At 38.8% G+C, this 18,955-nt stretch overlaps 2 protein-coding genes across 2 annotated transcripts in view; both read left to right on the top strand.

Annotated features, from left to right (window-relative positions):
* Positions 1 to 3,613, top strand: part of LOC131499605 (zinc finger protein 677-like) — a 355,569-nt gene extending 351,956 nt beyond the window's left edge. Inside the window, exon 3 of the mRNA XM_058707698.1 lies at positions 1,932 to 3,613. Coding sequence (XP_058563681.1) covers positions 1,932 to 2,150 — 219 coding nt within the window. The 3' untranslated portion in view covers positions 2,151 to 3,613. The remainder of the gene's footprint in view (positions 1 to 1,931) is intronic.
* Positions 2,504 to 18,937, top strand: LOC131500137 (zinc finger protein 626-like). Its single transcript, XM_058708913.1, has 4 exons — positions 2,504 to 2,641; positions 12,077 to 12,358; positions 12,449 to 12,686; positions 18,729 to 18,937. The coding sequence occupies exons 1-4, from the start codon at positions 2,504 to 2,506 to the stop codon at positions 18,935 to 18,937; spliced, it is 867 nt and encodes a 288-aa protein (XP_058564896.1).
* Positions 18,938 to 18,955: the final 18 nt, after the last annotated feature.

Genomic DNA, 18,955 nt, shown 5'->3' with positions numbered 1-18,955 from the left:
GAGGGGGTGTAACCGGAAAGCGGGAATGGAACAGGGAGAGCAGAGGGGACACCCGTGGGGGCAGAGAGAGGCAGAAACGTATGGCGAGTGGAACAGTCAGAAAGACTGGGGAGAAAGAGTAGGACAAGGCGAAATAGGTGTGAAGAGTTCCCCGGAAAGTGTAGGTGTAGGGAAAGGAAGAGAGGAAAGGGGAGAAAGCAAGGGAGGAGATGGGGAAACACAGGAAAAACAGCGGAGAGAATCAGGAAAGAGGGAGACGTGAACAGATTGATAGAAATCAGTGCTCCGGAGGGAGAAAAAAGGGGGAACCCAGGTCTGGATGAGTGGTGGTTGATGGGATATGGGTGATTAAGTTGTGATCCAGTGACCTGTGTCTTCGTAAGGTTTTTAACTTGAAATTTGCTGGTTTGGGGGCACCTGGGTGCTGAGTCGGTTAAGCATCCGACTTGGGGTTAGGTCAAGATCTCATGGTTCATGAGCTCAAGCCCCACCGCTGGCTCTGTGCTGACAGCTCAGAGTCTGGAGCCTCTGGATTCTGGGTCTCCCTCTCTCTGCCCCTCCCCCGCTCGCACTCTGTGTCTCTCTCTCTCTCTCTAAAAAAATAAATAACAAGTGAAATTTGCTGGTTTGAATTGAACAGATGGGAAAAAGAATTACAGAACTCCTGCTTATATGGCTTGCGCATTTTATAGTTATTTGCATCATAACATAGCTTGCATTTGCAACCTTAATCAGCCAGAGGGGAGAGACCTGTTTCAGTCAGTTATGGGTCACCCCCTTCTCTTATCCTGGGATGGCAGGAAGGAGGTGGACTAGAGCAAGAAATTACTGAATCGGGCACTACATGATGCTTTTTAAAGCACTATCAAGTGTTTCTTTTCCTTTTAAATGGATTTAATTTTTCTACCTCTCTCGCATTTAATTATTATTATCTTTTTAAATAGAGGTAAATGTTAGTGTATTGGATATCTGGTGTTCTGTAAATAATCATTAACTTCTTCAATAAGCTTTGTTGACATCTCAAACCAGCCCTTATTATTCTTTTCTAAATAGGACGTAGTTGCAGTTTTTAAAGCTTTGACCCCAGAAGACATTAGATTAAATGAAAATTGCTGATTAAAAAGTATATATTTTGTGTAGTTCAGATGAGCAGCTCTCCATTCTTTCTACTTTTTGTCATATGTTGGAACATTTTTTCTAATCAGTGAATAATTTTACGATTTCACTGTGCACTTGGTGTGTCTATGATCTAGACAGTCAGAACCTAGTTTAGTAAGTTAGTCTAATATTGCACAACGTGTCTTCCTTGATGTGATTTGTCTATGAGTTAGGTGTCAGCTTTGAAGTAGATGCTCCCTCAAGTCCGCCTTGTCCATCGTCTGAATATGTTGAAGGTAGGCTGGGTTGACTTGGAACTTTGTTCCAACAGAACCCATCTATTCATGGTCAGGAAATGTGCTCGGAGCTCATTTCCATAGCTGACCCAAATGTTAAGCAGCAAATCTCTGTGTTTATCATTTTATATGTTTAAAATATTTCCCTATAAATTCCTGGAAAAGAGGCACTAATTGTTTGGGATTAATGTGACTAAAACCATGAAAGAAGTTTCTTTGGTCAGGCATATTGTGAATGATGCTGGAATTTTGGAATGACACTGTCTAGAACTTGCATATAGTCTACCATTTGTTGAAGTTTTTTATTTGTGTATTTTATCTGGCACAATATTGCAAAATTCTCCATAGTTTAGCTGATGGAAATTCTCTGATGGAAAATGTAACAAAGCAAATTCGGGGATTTGTGGCTTGTTTAAAATATTTTATGTACTTATCTGATTACTCACTTATAATTGACTCTTATACCTCTCTTTCTCTCATTTTTGTGAAAGAAGTACTCTCCTGATGGCCTCTTGGTGAAATGTGCTTTCATTTCAGGAACTGTTGACGTTCAGGGATGTGGCCATAGAGTTCTCTCAGGAGGAGTGGGAGTGCCTGGACCCCGCTCAGAGGGCCTTGTACAGGGACGTGATGTTGGAGAACTACAGGACCCTGGTCTCCCTGGGTGAGGATAGTTTCCCTGCAGAGGTTGGGAACTGCTCTAGGCTACCTTTGTGTTTCTTTTGGGAGGCGCTTGAGAGTCCCTGCCCTGTTTGACTGAGAGTGAAGCCTTGCTGATCCAGAAATGAAAAGCTTCACACCGAGGTGTCTGGATTTGAAGTGCCCCCTTTCGTCCGATGACGTGCTCACTACATGCAGGTTAGTGGTGGCGCTAGAAGTTGAGGAGACACAAGACTTTATGTCAAAACTTTAAAACATCGGATTGCCTGGTTTTACTCCTGTACTCTTGATTCAGTAGTTCTGGGAAGAGAGCTGGATATCTGTGTATGTCAGACATTCAAGCATTTGGAAGATGTAGGTCGGTCACTGAACAAGTCTGTGAAATGCTATTCACAACCCACCTGGTTGAATGTCCTTGGTCTCAGCTGTCCAGGGACTGGGATTAGTTTATGGAAAAGCTGCAGGACATCATCTACCGGTTTCCATGTCAGCAAGACCCTCTTTCTGAGCTGAATATCATCTCCACTGTGGAGGAAGGAAGAGCCTTGCACGGCCAGGAGTGGGGTGAAACTAGCGGCAAAACCCAGGTGGGTGGGAACGTATCAAAGATGTGAAGGCAAGTGAGGGTCAGATGGCAGAGAGGAATTGACTCCCTGAAATGTTGTTTGGGACATTCTCCCCGGGTGGGAGAGGTGTTTGGAAAAGAAGAGTTGATCTCTTGTGGGCTCTCAAAGGAGGGTGTTATTCTCCTCCTTCACCCTCTTCTCGGTGTGTGCATGTCTCCTGCCCTCCTCAGTGGTAGTGCAGCTCCTGGCAGCGACAAGGGCAAAGTCTTTGTCACGACCCAGGCATGCCCTTCTCTGCCCCCAGGAGTTCTTACTGGTTCGACCTTGGGGAGCACATGGAGGGCTGTTTGTAAGGGGCGTCTTCCTTCGTTGCGTCTCCTTCTCTAGTCAGTCACACAGACCTTAGGTGAGGCCCCCTTCGTCCTGACTGCGGGCCTTCTCCAGCTTGTATCCTGTTTCATGTGCTTGAGTGACCTGTCATGATGGCAACACTCTTTGCATCTAGGGCCAGGGGCAGGTGCATGGGCTGTCCCAAGCCCTCTGCCTGCTCCATGCCTCTGCCATTTCTTCATTTCCACTTTCACGCTCTAGGGGCATGTGTACTGGGAATGGAGTGGGTGTTTCGAGATTGTTACTCAGCAATGCTGTAAAGACAGTGTGTGGCAGGGGGCGGTCGGGTGGGGGGACCTTTGTTTGATCCCCAGTCCTTCATGGGGACCATATCTCGGGCTTTGGGCCATCAGCGTGGAGTCTGTAGTCAGACCCCAGATCCTATTTGAACATCCCACAAAATCTGACCCCGTTTCCTTACTCTCCTATCATTTCTTTGTCTCCAACATGCTAGTCCACCTTAGTCTGGGAATGTGGGAAAACCTTGGCTCTCCCTGATTTCATAGTCTCCTAAGTTTGTGTGGTTTTGCCTCTGAAACTTTCTTGGTTCTGAAATACACTTCCTCATCATCTGAACTTTTATTCTTGCATTTTGTGCTGTGATAACCCACCCGTTAGGTGCTGGACAACTTGTGTGGTGAACTCTGCCATGAGGAGTTTTACTGGGTAAAAGAACATTCTGCATGGAGAACACTTAGATTTAGATGTCACAGCACCATCCTACTAAGTGGAATTGTGCCCCCGAAGCACCTGAGTAGAGTGATGAGCGTGTTCAGGATGCTGGCATCTAGTGTAGCATGGGAGCCTGGCATAAGGCTCCAGTGTCCTTCCAGTTTTTGGAGTGTCTCAAAGGTGTCCCTTGAGGGCACTGGGGCGATGGTGATAGAGTTCACTGAGGATCATCCCCCTTGATTTGGCATGAGCAAGTACAGGAATTTATTGTGAGGAGATCATTGCCTGCCTTCATAACCCCATCTATGAGACTGTTGACCAAATTATTGTTCATGCAACAATGTTCATTCCATGTGTATGCCCTTGTTCCTTCTTCAGCAAATAAGATTTGATTTATTGTATTGAACGAATTTATGAGTTCATGATGCCTACATTATTGACCTCTACCCTATTTCTTTTGTTGAAAATGCTGTTTACTTTGTTCTTCAGGTTTCCGTGTATTATAAATGAACTTGTTATTTAAATATATAATCATTGGTTATGTATTTTTTATGACACCCATAAGTGTTCTTTGTTTTGTCATTGTAATTTGTTGGGCTGTTTGACCATGGAATGAATATTATTTCATATAATTATAATTTGTTCCTGGATGTTAAGGGTTATGGTGGAGCTGTTGTCCAAAAACCTATAATAACCTCTAGAATTTGCTAAAAATATCATCATAGTTATTCTTCCTACATCTGTTTTGCTTGAGTTAATACTTGTCTATTAACGAGTACTTTCCCATGTGAATGAATTTGGATTTTATTGGATATCTGAAGAGTATTGTTATTGTTATAGTGACTGTATTTGTCCCTTAAATAGAAAGAAATGTATCCATAATTTGTTTTATAAGATATTTCAGTTTCTCTATAGTATATTTTAAGTTTTCTAAACATAATTTGTTGGATTTTGTATGAATTTTACAGAGTTTTTTATTTCAGTTAAAATGTTTTATTTTAAAAATCCTCTCCCTACCTAGGTTCACAATGTAATTCTGGGTATACTGAACTAATCGTTAAATATCTAATTTTATTTAATAGGAACATAGCCAATATCTTGCATTTCATATAGTTTTTCATCACTGTTACTTATGACACAGATTTCCACACAATTTTTCATGTTCTGGGAATCCTGTTATTCATTAATTCATAAAGAGTGCTTTGTTCTCAGCTATTGTCTTGTTCTCTGGCTGTTATTTGTTCTTATGTTGTTTGTCACCTCTGCACAGCCACCTCCTCCATTGATTTCCTGGAACCCGCAAATACTGTTTTCGTCCTTAACCTGGTACTCATAAAACCGCCTTCATTGGAAGTTATTCCTTGCTCTTGGTCACGTGATCCTTAAGGTCCTCTGTTGTCCACTGATAATCTTTGTGAAGTCACGATTTGTTAATTTTGGGCAAGTGTACATTAATTTTCATTTTTTCATGAGAACTTTTAGTTTATCGATACCTATAATAAAAACCCTCCTCACCTCATCTCTGTTTCATGTGTGGAATTACATTGAGAAATCCAGTGGTAGAGTATCAGGGTATTAGGGAAGGCCAGCTTAAGAGACACTGTTATTTTTCTATGTTATAAACACACTTAGCTTCAAAATTTTCACATATTAAAATTGGAAAATACCTATTTTTACTTACTCATTTATTCTCTTAGATTGCTAATGTTCATTTTTATTTTTATTATTATTTTTAAAAATTTATTGTCAAGTTAGCTAACATACAATGTATACAGTGTGCTCTTGGTTTTGGGGGTAGTTTCCCTTGATTCATCACTTACATATAACACCCAGTGCTCATCCCAAAAAGTGCCCTCCTCAATGCCCATCACCCATTTTCTCCCTCCCCCATTCCCCCATCAACCCTCAGTTTGTTCTCTACATTCAAGAGTCTCTTATGGTTTGCCTCCCTCCCTCTCTGTTTGTAACTATTATTTTTCCCCTTCTCTTCCCCCATGGTCCTCTGTTAAGTTTCTCAAGTTCCACATATGAGTGAAAACATATAATATCGGTCTTTCTCTGACTGACTGACTTCACTTAGCACAGAAGACATCCAGATGACCAAGAGATACATGAAAAGATGTCAATATCACTCATCATCAAGGAAATACAAATCAAAAGCACACTGAAATCCCATCTTACACCAGTCAGAATGGCTAAAAATAACAACTCAGGAAACAACATGTTGGCGAGGATGTGGAGAAACGGGAACCCTCTTGCACTGTTGGTGGGAATGCAAACTGGTGCACCTGCTCTGGAAAACAGTGTGGAGGTTCCTCAAAAAATTAAAAAATGGAACTACCCTATGACCCAGGAATAGTATTACTAGAAATTTATCCAAAGGATACAGGAGTGTTGATTCATAGGGGTACATGTACCCCAATGTTTATAGCAGTGCTTTCAACAATAGCCAAATTATGGAAAGAGCCCAAATGTCCATCAACTGATGAATGGATAAAGAAGATGTGATTTATATATACAATGGAATACTACTTGGCAATGAGAAAGAATGAAATCCTGCCATTGGCAGCAATGTGGAAAATACCTATTTTTAATCCATTGTGAAATTAATCACTTAGATTGTTAGCTAGTTAAAAAAGAACATTTTATTATAGTGGAACTCACATAACATAAATTAACCATTTTCAGGTGGACAATTCAATGGCATTTAGCGCATTTACCAGTTGTTCAACTACTCCCTCTGTCTAGTTGTACATTTCCATCACTCCAAATTAACATCCGTTACCCATTAAGCAGTTTTTCCACATTTTGCTCTCTCCCCAGTCCCTGGAACTATTAGTCTGTGTTCTGACTCTGTTTATTCTTCAGATCTCCCCTTTTCAATATTATCTTGACTCTTCGGGGCCCTTTGCAGTTTCATATGTAATGGATCATGTTTTCTATTTCTCCAGGAAAGGTTTTTGGAATTTTCATACTGTGTATATAAAATTTCTAGACCTCTTTGGTGAATATTACCATCTTAAAAATATGAAATCTTCCAACCCATAAAATGTGGAATGTCTTTTCCATTTATTTAGGTATTTCTCTCAGCAGCATTTTATGCTTTTCAGTCTATAGGTCTTTTACCTCCTGTATTAAGATTATTTCTAGGTATTTTATTTCTTGGATGTTTCATCATATATGGAATAATTGTTAACATTTGCTTCCCATATTGTTCATTATAGTGTAAAGCACAACTGCTTTCATATGTTGATACTCTTTCCTACAACTTTCCTGACATTATTAGGACACATCATTAGAGCAGGCTGTGTGTGTGTGTGTTTTATGGAATTTTTTATATATCGGATTATGTCACCTGGACATAGAGATAATTTTTCTTTTTCTTCCCTAATGTGTATTTTAAAAATTTCTTTCCTTTTTTGTCTTACTGGTCATATAGAACTTCCAGTACATTGCTGGATAACATTGATAAAAATGGGTATTCATGTCTTATTCCTTATCTTGAAGGGAAAGTGTTATTTTTTCACCATTGATGATGGTATTAACTGTGGATTTTTTATAATAGACCTTTAAGAAGTTAGTGAAGTTCACTTCTGTTTTTAGTATGCTGATGTTTTTATCATGAAAGAGAGTTCTGGATTTTTTCAAATATGCTGTAGACAATGAGATGATTATGTAGGTTTTTCTTTTTCTCTTTTTACAAGAGTCAGATACCTAACCAACTGAGCCACTCAGGTCCTTTTTATTTTTTATTTATTAAAAAAAATTTTTTTTTAACATTTATTTATTTTAGAGAGACAGAGCATGAGCAGGGGAGAGGGGCAGAGAGAGAGGGAGACACAGAATCCGAAGCAGGCTCCAGGCTCTGAGCTGTCAGCACAGAGCCTGATGGGGGGCTCGAACTCACAAACCACGAGCGAGATCATGACCTGAGCCGAAGTCGAACACTTAACTGACTGAGCCACCCAGGTGCCCCTCACCTAGGTCCATTTTAAATGTTATTGCATTTATCCAGCTAAAATAAGGGCTTCATATTTTAGCTGAAAAATCCGCTCTGGAAGTTATTGTGTGTCCTTTGTACATGATGCTTCTCCCTTCCTGCTTTCAAGACTCTACTTTTACCTTTGTGTTTCCACATACTGATTATGCTTTGCCGCAGTGTGCATCTCTCAGGTTTCAATTACATGTTCACTGAATTCTTAGATTTGTAGGTTCATGTCTTTTAACAGTTTAGAAATTGTCTACCGTATTTCTCCTAGTATTCCTTCTGCCTCCTTCTCTTTCTCCTTTCTTTGAGGGACTCCCATTGTTCATATATTGGTCCCCGTGATGTTGTCCTGCAGGATTATAGACTCTGTTCATTTATATTCGTTCTCTTTGTGCTGCTCAAACAAGGTAATTTCAACTGATCTCCCTACCAGTTTGCTGAATCTTATCTCTGCCTCATTAAATCTGTTATTGAACCTCCATATGAAATTTTACTTTTCAGTATTTTACATTTCAAGTATTTTACATTTAAACTTGAGAATGTGTTTAGTTTCATCTTCCACCTTCTACCTCTTTACTGATACTCTGTTTATTTAAAGGCTGATTTCCTGATTTCTTTTTAATTCTTTGTCCATCATTTCCTTTAGTTTACATAGTTGATTTAAGGGGCGCCTGGGTGGCTCAGTCGGTTGAGCGGCCGACTTTGGCTCAGGTCATGATCTCACAGTCCATGAGTTCGAGCCCCGCGTTGGGCTCTGTGCTGACGGCTCAGAGCCTGGAGCCTGTTTCAGATTCTGTGTCTCCCTCTCTCTGACCCTCCCCTGTTCATGCTCTGTCTCTCCCTGTCTCAAAAATAAATAAAAATGTTAAAAAATAAAATAAAATAAAATAAAATAAAATAAAATAAAATAAAATAAAATAAAATAAATAGTTGATTTAAAATGTTTGTTTCGGGGGCTCCTGGGTGGCTCAGTCTCTCTGTGTCTATCAAACATAAATAAACATTAAGAAAAAAAAATTAAAACATAAAGTGTTTGTTTAGTAAGTCCAGAGTTTGGGGTTCCTTAGGGCCAAGTTTTGTTATTTATTTATTTACTTTTCTGTATGGGTCATACTTTATTATTGTGTTGCCTTCTTTGTACCTTCTTGTTAGAAACAGGACATTTTGAATGCTGAAACTTTGGAGATAATAATATTCTCCCTTTCTAGGGTTTTTTTATGTTTCTTATGATTGCTGTGTATTTCTCTCTCTCAACAAATTTTGTGTGGCGTATTTTTGTTGGTGTGTGTGGCTGGTGAAGACTTTGATCCACTTCTTAGTTAGCTAAGTGATTCAACAGATTTCCTGAAACCACTGGAGCCAAATACAAACAAACTTTCCACACTTTATAGATGCACTGTATGTGTGTGCTGGAGAGTGCATGAAACACACAGGGTAGAAGTTTACGATGGTGCTTTACCCTTCACTTCTGCTTGCCCAGAATCTGATGGTCAGCAGGAGGGTAAAAGTTTAGGGGGGCTTCCCATGTCTTTTCTCACATGCCTGGTTCTGGGCATGCCTGTAACCTTCTAGAGTCCCTGGAATATGTAGGGGATTTTCAAAGCCTTATTCCCCCATTTTTCTCTCAGAGTTTTCGTTTGTCCCACTGTTTGCCCCAACTGTTACCCTTGCCCTAGGTGGCAGTGGCTACTACACTTACCTTTAAATGTTTGTGACAAATGGCCCTTGGTTATCACTTCCACCTAGGTAAAGAGCCGAGGTAGGCCAAAGAAAGGCCAGCACTTTATGCCAGTTCAGGGAGCCAGCAAACAGATTAATGAAACAAATGACTAGCCACAATTCTTTTTTTTTTTTTTTTTTAAATTTTTTTTTTAACGTTTATTTATTTTTGAGACAGAGAGAGACAGAGCATGAACGGGGGAGGGTCAGAGAGAGGGAGACACAGAATCTGAAACAGACTCCAGGCTCTGAGCTGTCAGCACAGAGCCCGACGCGGGGCTTGAACTCACGGACCGCGAGATCATGACCTGAGCTGAAGGCGGCCGCTTAACCGACTGAGCCACCCAGGCGCCCCTAGCCACAATTCTTTAAAGGTCCTGACTGTCTCCTATGGTTTGGAAGTCTATACCCTTGCAGGCTCCCATCTTAAAGGTCACTTCCTCATTGGGGTACAGGGCACAGAGCTGGGACAAGTTAAAACAGCTACCATTTTCTAAAGAGTGTGTCTGGTTGTTGGAATCCTGTGATTAATTTCCAGAGGTCTTATAAAGTTCATTATGACAGTTTTTGCTAGTTTATGTCCTGCTTTTGTAGAAGGAGGTACATATGGAGTTCCCTTCTTTGCCATTTTGATGTCACAGTTCCTAATTGTTAGTCTCTATAATATTACATATTTATCAGAACTTCTATTTCAAATGGGAGATTTCAACATATTTTCCATTTATGATATTGTGTGCTGCTTCTGAAATACAACCTGTTTTTTTCTTATGGGTGAATTATTTAAAAATCTAAAGTCTCTATATATTTTTATAAACATACATATTAATTACTGCTAGATTTGTCTGGGGTTACAAACATGTTTGTTTTTTCATGATTAATAGATAATTTTTAGCATATATTATGGAATATAAACACAGAACACTGATTATTACATTGCAATATATCTATTCTGCATGGATGCAGTTTTATAGTGAGTATACAGAAGAATATACTGTTATTCTTAAAGCTTTGATTTTTAAAAAAGTTTACTTATTTTGAGAGAGAGAGCATGTGTGAGCAGGAAAGGGGCAGAGGGAGAGAGAGAATCCCAAACAGGTTCCATGCTGTCAGCACAGACTCTGACGCAGGGCTCTATGTCATGAACCATGAGATCATGACCTGAGCGGAGATCAAGAGTCAGATGCTTAACTGACTGAGCCACCCAGGTGCCCCTTAAATTTTTTTTAATGTTTTAATGTTATGTACAATACGTATTTGATAATTAGGTTTAATGTCTATTTTTCTTTTTTAAAAATACTTTTAAAGAAAAGTTTTAATTGCTTAAAATATTTATTTTGAGAGACAGAATGTGCATGAGTGCATGTGAGTAGGAGAGGGAGAGAGAGAATCTCAAGGAGTCTCCATGCTGTCGGCACAGAGCCTACATGTGGCTTGATCCCATGAACCATGAGATCATGAACTGAGCTGAAATCAAGAGTTGTACACTTAACTGAGCCACCCAGGTGCCCCTCTATTTTTCTTTTAAATATGAGCCACCTTCATGCCTCCTGTTGGTTCCTGTGAGCTTTGGGGTGACTGTGGAATTTGAGTTTTTAGGGCTGTTATAACTTTTGATCACAGAGTATTTGTAAATAGAGTTCCCTGAAAATAATTTGAACTGAGTGTAATCACCCTTTCTTTATTGAGGAGTCTTACGCCCTTTGCGTTTCTAAACATCTGCATACCATGGTTGAGAAAGGTAATAGCTCTGTTAATTATGAGTTTCATTTTTGGTATAATACTTTTCATTATAAAATATCCATCTTCGAACTCGGGTTAATAGGAAGCATATAATTCTTTATACCTTACAGATGTCTTTACTAGATGTATGAGCAAAGGATTTCTACCCAAAGAGGACATTAATAATGGAGAATTATTCCAAACATTAATTTTGGAAAGACACATAAGTCATGAGTTTGATGATTTTGATTTGAGGAAAGTCCAAGATGTGAACAAATTTGAGACTTAGTGCCTATATGAAGAAAAAAATTATGGAGATACTGCAACCCATTACACAAATCTCACTTGTAGAGATCAACAGTATTGTAAATTCTGGATAAATATTTTTATCAAGCACAATGTTTCTAAAGGAAGAAGTACATCTCAATATTACAAACATGATACGATGAATAAGGAATTAAAAAACCAGATAGGCTATTCAGGAAACAAGAACAGGAACTCTTTGGACAATAGGCTTGTATTAAGCTTTCGTTCACATCTGGCTGAACTACAGAGATTTCACACCCAAGAGGAAATTTATGAAAGTAATCAAATTGAGGAGTCTACCAAAAAGTCCTCAGTTTCACAACTTCAAAGGATTCTTTCTAGTGTCAAAACCAACATTGTTAATAAACATGGGAAGGTTCTTATGCACCCTTCATTACTGACACAACAGGAGAAAACACCAATAGAGAAAAGCCTTACAAATGTAATGAGTGTGGGAAATCTTTTATCCATTGCTCGACCTTTAGCTAATCATCAAAGAATTCATTCTGAGCAGAGACCTTGGTGAACCGCATGACCTTGGTGAATGAAATGATTGTGGCAAAGCCTTTAAGAGGTTCTCAAACCTCAGGAGGCATCAGAGAATCCATACTGGAGAGAAACCATGTAAGTGTTATGTATGTGGTAAAGATTTTACCACACAGTCACACCTTTGGGGTCATGAACGAATTCATACTGGAGAGAAGCCTTATAAATGTAATGAATGTGGCAAAGCCTTTAAGCAGTGTGGTAAGGATTTTGCCACACATTCATACCTTTGTATTCATAAAAGAACTCATATTAGAGAGAAACCATTTAGATGTAATGTATGTGATAAGAAATTTACGATACCTTCACAGCTTCGGGATCATGAGCGAATTCATACTGGAGAGAAGGCTTACAAATGTAATGAGTGTCACAAAGCCTTTTCTAGTGGTTCAGATGTTGTTCAACATAAGAAAACCCATTCTGGAAAAAAACAACAACTTATAAATGTAATCAGTATGGTAAAGATTTTATGGCAGTCATACCTTCAGATTCATGAGAGAATTCATACTGGAGAGAAGCCTTACAAATGTAATGAGTGTGGCAAGGCCTTCAATCTTACTCAACTTAAGAAAGTTCATGATGGAGAGAAACCCTATAAATGTAACATATATGCCAAGGCCTTTAGTCAGAATTCAAGCCTTACGGTTGACCAAAGAATTCATACTGGGAAGAAACAGTACAAATGTCATGAATGTGGCAAAGCCTTTAAGCACTACTCAAGCATCAGTAAGTACCATAATACAGTGAAGATACAAATGTAAAGTGCATGGTAAAACTTTTATTAAATATTAATACCTTTGGAGTCATGAGAGAATTCATATTGGAGAGAATTCATAATGGAGAATTCAAATTCTACTGCAGTCATGAGATTCTTCCAAATCTCATAAATGTGGCAAATCCTTTAAGCACTATTCAAGCCTGAATAGGCACCACAATATACATAGAGTGAAAATATAGATGTAGAACACGTGGCTAGGCTTCTATTGAATGTTCTCAGCTTTGGAGTTGTAAGGGAATTTATACTGGAAAGAAACCTCACCAAAGAATGTAGCATGGCTTTCATGCCATGGCTTGGCCTCAGGATTCACCAAAGATTTCATGTTGGAGAAAACCCTACAAATATAATTAGGTGGTAAATTGCTTAAGCAGGTTCCACAACATACTGTGCATGAGAGAATTATTACTGGTGATAACGAAGTCTAGTTCTCAGGGATTAATACAATCAAACATTACACTTTGCAGGAAAATTAAAACTCAAAATGATTTAAAATTCATGAGATGACGGGTGTCAAAGGAACAGGGACATCTGTGGAATTGCCCACTTATCTTCAATTTATACAGTTTTTTAGATTTCTTGATGAGGAGATTTTATTATTGACTTTGGACGTGCAGTGGAAAATCTGGTAGTGATGGTCTTCATCACAGACCTTTCATGGGTTGCCATGTCACTGTCTATGATAGAACCTTTTGTTTTGGTCCTAATATAAGTGGTTTTTTGTTTTTAATTTTTAATTCACTTGATTCATTTCTGACATCTAGGAAGGCAGTTAACTTTGGTACATTTGCTTTGTATCCTGTCACCTTGCTATAATTGCATACTAGTGTTTTATCTCCCATACTTCGGGGCATAATATGAAATAGTTGACTACTGTGGTGACAGATGCCATTGTTTTGTTCCTGGCATATAAAGAAAGGACTCTCATCATACTAATATCGAGTGAATCTTGCAGTCATTAAGTACAACTTGGTCATGGGCAGGTCCTGTTGTACTATGTTGAAATCTCAGTATCTGGAGTTATACTAAGGTCTCAGAAGCTTTACACATAACTGATATTGACTTAGAAAAATAAATCTCTACACATAAATAGAAACTGGTCACAGCCAAAAGTAAAAATACCATATTTATATCATAAATACCATAACTTGGTTATGAAAACACCTAAATGTATATCTAGATTATTGGAAGAACATCACCAACCATCTTTTTCTGTGTATCATGTTGATTACATGATGCGATTTTTTTTTTTACCACCCCCAGTAGGTTTAAGTCTGCAGCCTGCTGCTAAACAGGATGTGAAGGTACTGACATCATTCAATGCTGTGACTCTGAATCATCTTTAGAATGGAAAGAGTAGTAGGTCCCACCCTAGATTTGTGAGGAATAAAGACATTAACTGCCCTTATAGCATAGAATTTTACATTATAGGTGTACTGTTGTCCTTACCTGGAGGGTTTGCCTGAGGGGGAGGGGAAAAAAAAGGTAACATGGTATCTATTTCTTAAACAAATCTGATGAATTTTTCCTGTATCCATTTTTCTTACATGGCTGATGCAGTCCCAGGACTGCAGTACAATCTGGGGTTGTCATGTGAGATTCTCACATGACATGAAGGAACGCTTTATGATGCAGCATAAGATGAATTTTACAAGCAGTGAAATTCTCCATAAACAAAATGGATCCATGACTTTCATGTATAATTGCCTTCTTCCCAACTGTTGAGAGTTCATTGCAAGTTCCACAGGTCACTTGTTTGTGAACACGGGGGTCCATGCTGTGAAACCTCTTTCATGCCAACATGGCTGGTAGGCAGTATTACATAATACAGCATAATCTACAGAATCTACCTTCTGAATATCCCCAAACTGATGCCCAGCACTGCTTTTTTTTTGTTTTAATGTGCATGAATTAAATGCATGGAATGATTTGACAATAGGATTCAATTCTCTTTCAGTTACATGTAGGATATTTGCAGACATTTAAAACTGAGGATGCACAATGTAAATGCAGTCAAGTAAAAAAATCTATGAAATGGTTTCTGGGTGTCACAATCTTGAAAGAATTCTTCCCAGTGTCAAAACCAACACTGGCATCAATGTAGGAAAGTTTTGATCCCTTCTTTGTTGATAACAAAATATCACAGTTATACATATTACAAAGAAACTACAAGTGTAATGAACTTGGAAAGTCTTTAGACAGGACCAATCTTCACTAATTAGAAATTCATACTGGGGAGATCTTAAAACTATACTTGTGGGCCACTGTATTTAACCAACAATCAAACATTACTAAACTCAGTAAATAAATACCTCAAAGAAATCTTAAAATGTAACAGACATGGCAATGTTTTCATCCAAAACTCAATCCTAGTGGGATGATCACATTACTTTTAAATAAAAACTTGAAAATTTTACAAGTAATGATACTCAAACCTTAGTAAATGTGAAGTAATTCAAATGTAATCAACATCACAAGGCTATAAGCAATGCTTAAAGCTTATAAAATGCCACATAATGTATATGGTAATGAAACTTTACAAAGTTAATATAAAAAGTTTTGTATCCAAAATGCCTTTATGTCTTCAAATATTCTTAGTGGAGAATTCATCTTTAACATGTATAGATTTTAGAGAAACATATTTCATGGTGGGTTTTAACTCATGGATATTGTATTAAAGATTACTGAAGGTATAAATGAGACTTTTGGAAAGTTGATAATTTAGCTTCACTTTCCATAGAGTTCATATGATGAGAATTCACACGCCTATTAAATGGCCCTGGAAATATTGCAAAGGTATTCATTAAATGACAATAAATCCAGTTTTCTAAAGAATATGTACCTTGGCACAAAAACAGACACATAGACCAATGGAATAGAATAGAAACCCCAGAACTAGACCCACAAACGTATGGCCAACTCATCTTTGACGAAGCAGGAAAGAACATCCCATGGAAAAAAGACAGTCTCTTTAACAAATGGTGCTGGGAGAACTGGACAGCAACGTGCAGAAGATTGAAACTAGACCACTTTCTCACACCATTCACAAAAATAAACTCAAAATGGATAAAGGACCTGAACGTGAGACAGGAAACCATCAAAACCCTAGAGGAGAAAGAAGGAAAAGACCTCTCTGACCTCAGCCGTAGCAATTTCTTACTTGACACATCCCCAAAGGCAAGGGAATTAAAAGCAAAAATGAACTACTGGGACCTTATGAAGATAAAAAACTTCTGCACAGCAAAGGAAACAACCAACAAAACTAAAAGGCAACCAACGGAATGGGAAAAGATATTTGCAAATGGCATATCGGACAAAGGGCTAATATCCAAAATCTATAAAGAGTTCACCAAACTCCACACCCAAAAAACAAATAACCCAGTGAAGAAATGGGCAGAAAACATGAATAGACACTTCTCTAAAGAAGACCTCCAGATGGCCAACAGGCACATGAAAAGGTGCTCAACGTCGCTCCTCATCAGGGAAATACAAATCAAAACCACACTCAGATATCACCTCACGCCAGTCAGAGTGGCCAAAATGAACAAATCAGGAGACTATAGATGCTGGCTAGGATGTGGAGAAACGGGAACCCTCTTGCACTGTTGGTGGGAATGCAAATTGGTGCAGCCACTCTGGAAAACAGTGTGGAGGTTCCTCAAAAAATTAAAAATAGACCTACCCTATGACCCAGCAATAGCACTGCTAGGAATTTACCCAAGGGATACAGGAGTACTGATGCATAGGGGCACTTGTACCCCAATGTTTATAGCAGCACACTCAACAATAGCCAAATTATGGAAAGAGCCTAAATGTCCATCAACTGATGAATGGATAAAGAATTTGTGGTTTATATACACAATGGAGTACTATGTGGCAATGAGAAAGAATGAAATATGGCCCTTTGTAGCAACATGGATGGAACTGGAGAGTGTGATGCTAAGTGAAATAAGCCATACAGAGAAAGACAGATACCATATGTTTTCACTCTTATGTGGATCCTGACAAACTTAGAAATCCATGGGGGAGGGGGAGGAAAAAAAAAAAAGAGGTTAGAGTGGGAGAGAGCCAAAGCATAAGAGACTGTTAAAAACTGAGAACAAACTGAGGGTTGATGGGGGTGGGAGGGAGGGGAGGGTGGGTGATGGGTACTGAGGAGGGCACCTTTTGGGATGAGCACTGGGTGTTGTATGGAAACCAATTGGACAATAAATTTCATATACTGAAAAAAAAAAGGAATATGTACTTGAGCAGGATTGTAATATACACCTTACAGAACATTTAGAAATAGAAAAGAAACAAAAGAAACAATTTTTTATGATTAGTTACTTTGGATAAGAGTAAATTTAATAGGTCATTTTGTATCAAAAAGTCAATTATGAAATGCTTAGAAAATTTCAATTAATATATGCGTTGGGTTCTGCTATGGCCCAGACAGTATTAACTTTTTCTATTGTGGATTTTGATTTTTTCCCCCCAGAAATTTGATGTACTCAAGTCTTAAGTTTCTCAAAAAAAAAAAATCGCCTTTAAAAAATGTAAAGTGAATTTGAAGTTATATTTAGAAATTAAGCGCCCTACTCTTGATTTCAGCTCAGGTCATGATGTCATGGTTGGGAGATCGAGCAAGGAGCCTGATTGGGATTCTCTCTCTTCCCCTCTCTCTGCCCCTCCCCACTTGTGTGCACATGTGCACTCTCCCTCTCTCAAAATAAATAAAGAAATTACTGAGAAATGAATTATGTCACAAAGATTTACCTCAAGTTACTTGGGCTTATTAGTCACCTTTAGTGTGGAACACGGTGACAAATATAAAGTACAACTCAGATTATTTATTTATTTATTTATTTATTTATTTATTTAGCAATAGTCTTAGCCCCCATCTCCTACATCCCAGGTCTTGGGCCTATGAACATCTCTGGAAATGAGCACAGGATTGAGAGATTGAGCACGTAGTGAATGTAGATAGAGATGGAAATGACGTTCTGAAAAATATTGGTAAAAGCACATTTCACATAAGCAGAGTACTGTATTTCACATTTTAGTATGCATCCCCTGCACACACAGGAACACTCCTTGCTTAGTTAAACTGCTTAAAGTCTAATGCAGGAGACATTTCTGGATCCAGCCACGGCCCCACATCACTCCCCAGGTAGAACCTGGTCCCAGACCCGGCAGTACCCACCTCTCCCAGGATTTGCATCTCTACCTCTTCGGGAAAAGAGGTTTTCTTCAATTAGGTTCTTAATTCCAAAGTAGTAAACATTCCGTGTTAAACTAGTTGCAGGTATAAAATATAGTGATTCAACAATTATAAAACTTAGTGCTCATCATGATAAATGTGCTCTTAATTCCTATCCTTTATTTATCCCATCCCCCATCCACCTCCCCTCTGGTAAGTTTCAGTTTGTTTCCTATAAAGTCCATTTTTGGGATTACCTCTTTTCCTCCTTTATTCATCTATTTCGTTTCTTAAGTTCCACATATGAGTGAAATCATATGGTATTTGTCTTTCTCTGACTTTTCACTCAGCATTATACTCTCTAGGTCCATCCATGTTGCACATGCCAAGATTTCACTATTTTATGGCTGAGTAATAGTCCCTTGTATATGTACCACATCTTTATCCATTCATTTATCATGGAAGCTTCTCTGTTTCCATAATTTGGCTACTGTAAATAATACTGCAGTATACACAGGGGTGCCTATGTCCTTCCAAATAAGTGTTTTTGTATTCTTTCATATTTACCAAGTAGTTCCATTTCTGGTAGGAAGGTAGTTCTACTTTTAATTTTTTGAGGAACCTCCATACTAGGGTCTTCCACAGTGCCTACACCAGGTTGCATTCCTGCCAACAGTGCAGGAGGGTTCCTTTCTCTCCACATCCTTGCCAAAACCTGTTTCTTGTCAAAACAGTTTTTGAGGAAAGCCATTTTCACCTAGATAAAACGTAACCGTATTAGCATTGACAGTAGCTGAATGCTAACTCGCAGCTCTACCTCAAACTATTGAAAACACCGACGTAAATAGGCAAGACGCCATCCTGTACCACAGGACGGGCCAGAAATGGACAGGGTTGGAAATTCCAAACAAAGACACGTCCCGGCCCTGGGGCCCAGAGGTGATCGGGCCACACTCGGGCAGGTCCTTGAGTCCTGGCCTCGTCCCCAGGATCCAGCTCACAGCTGTACGGGCTGGCTGAAGTCAGATCTCTACGTCC

Source organism: Neofelis nebulosa, chromosome 17 (assembly GCF_028018385.1).
Source record: "Neofelis nebulosa isolate mNeoNeb1 chromosome 17, mNeoNeb1.pri, whole genome shotgun sequence".
Lineage (NCBI taxonomy): Eukaryota > Metazoa > Chordata > Mammalia > Carnivora > Felidae > Neofelis > Neofelis nebulosa.
The sequence above is the reverse complement of the archived record's forward strand: the minus strand, read 5'-3'. Positions and strand labels throughout refer to the sequence as shown.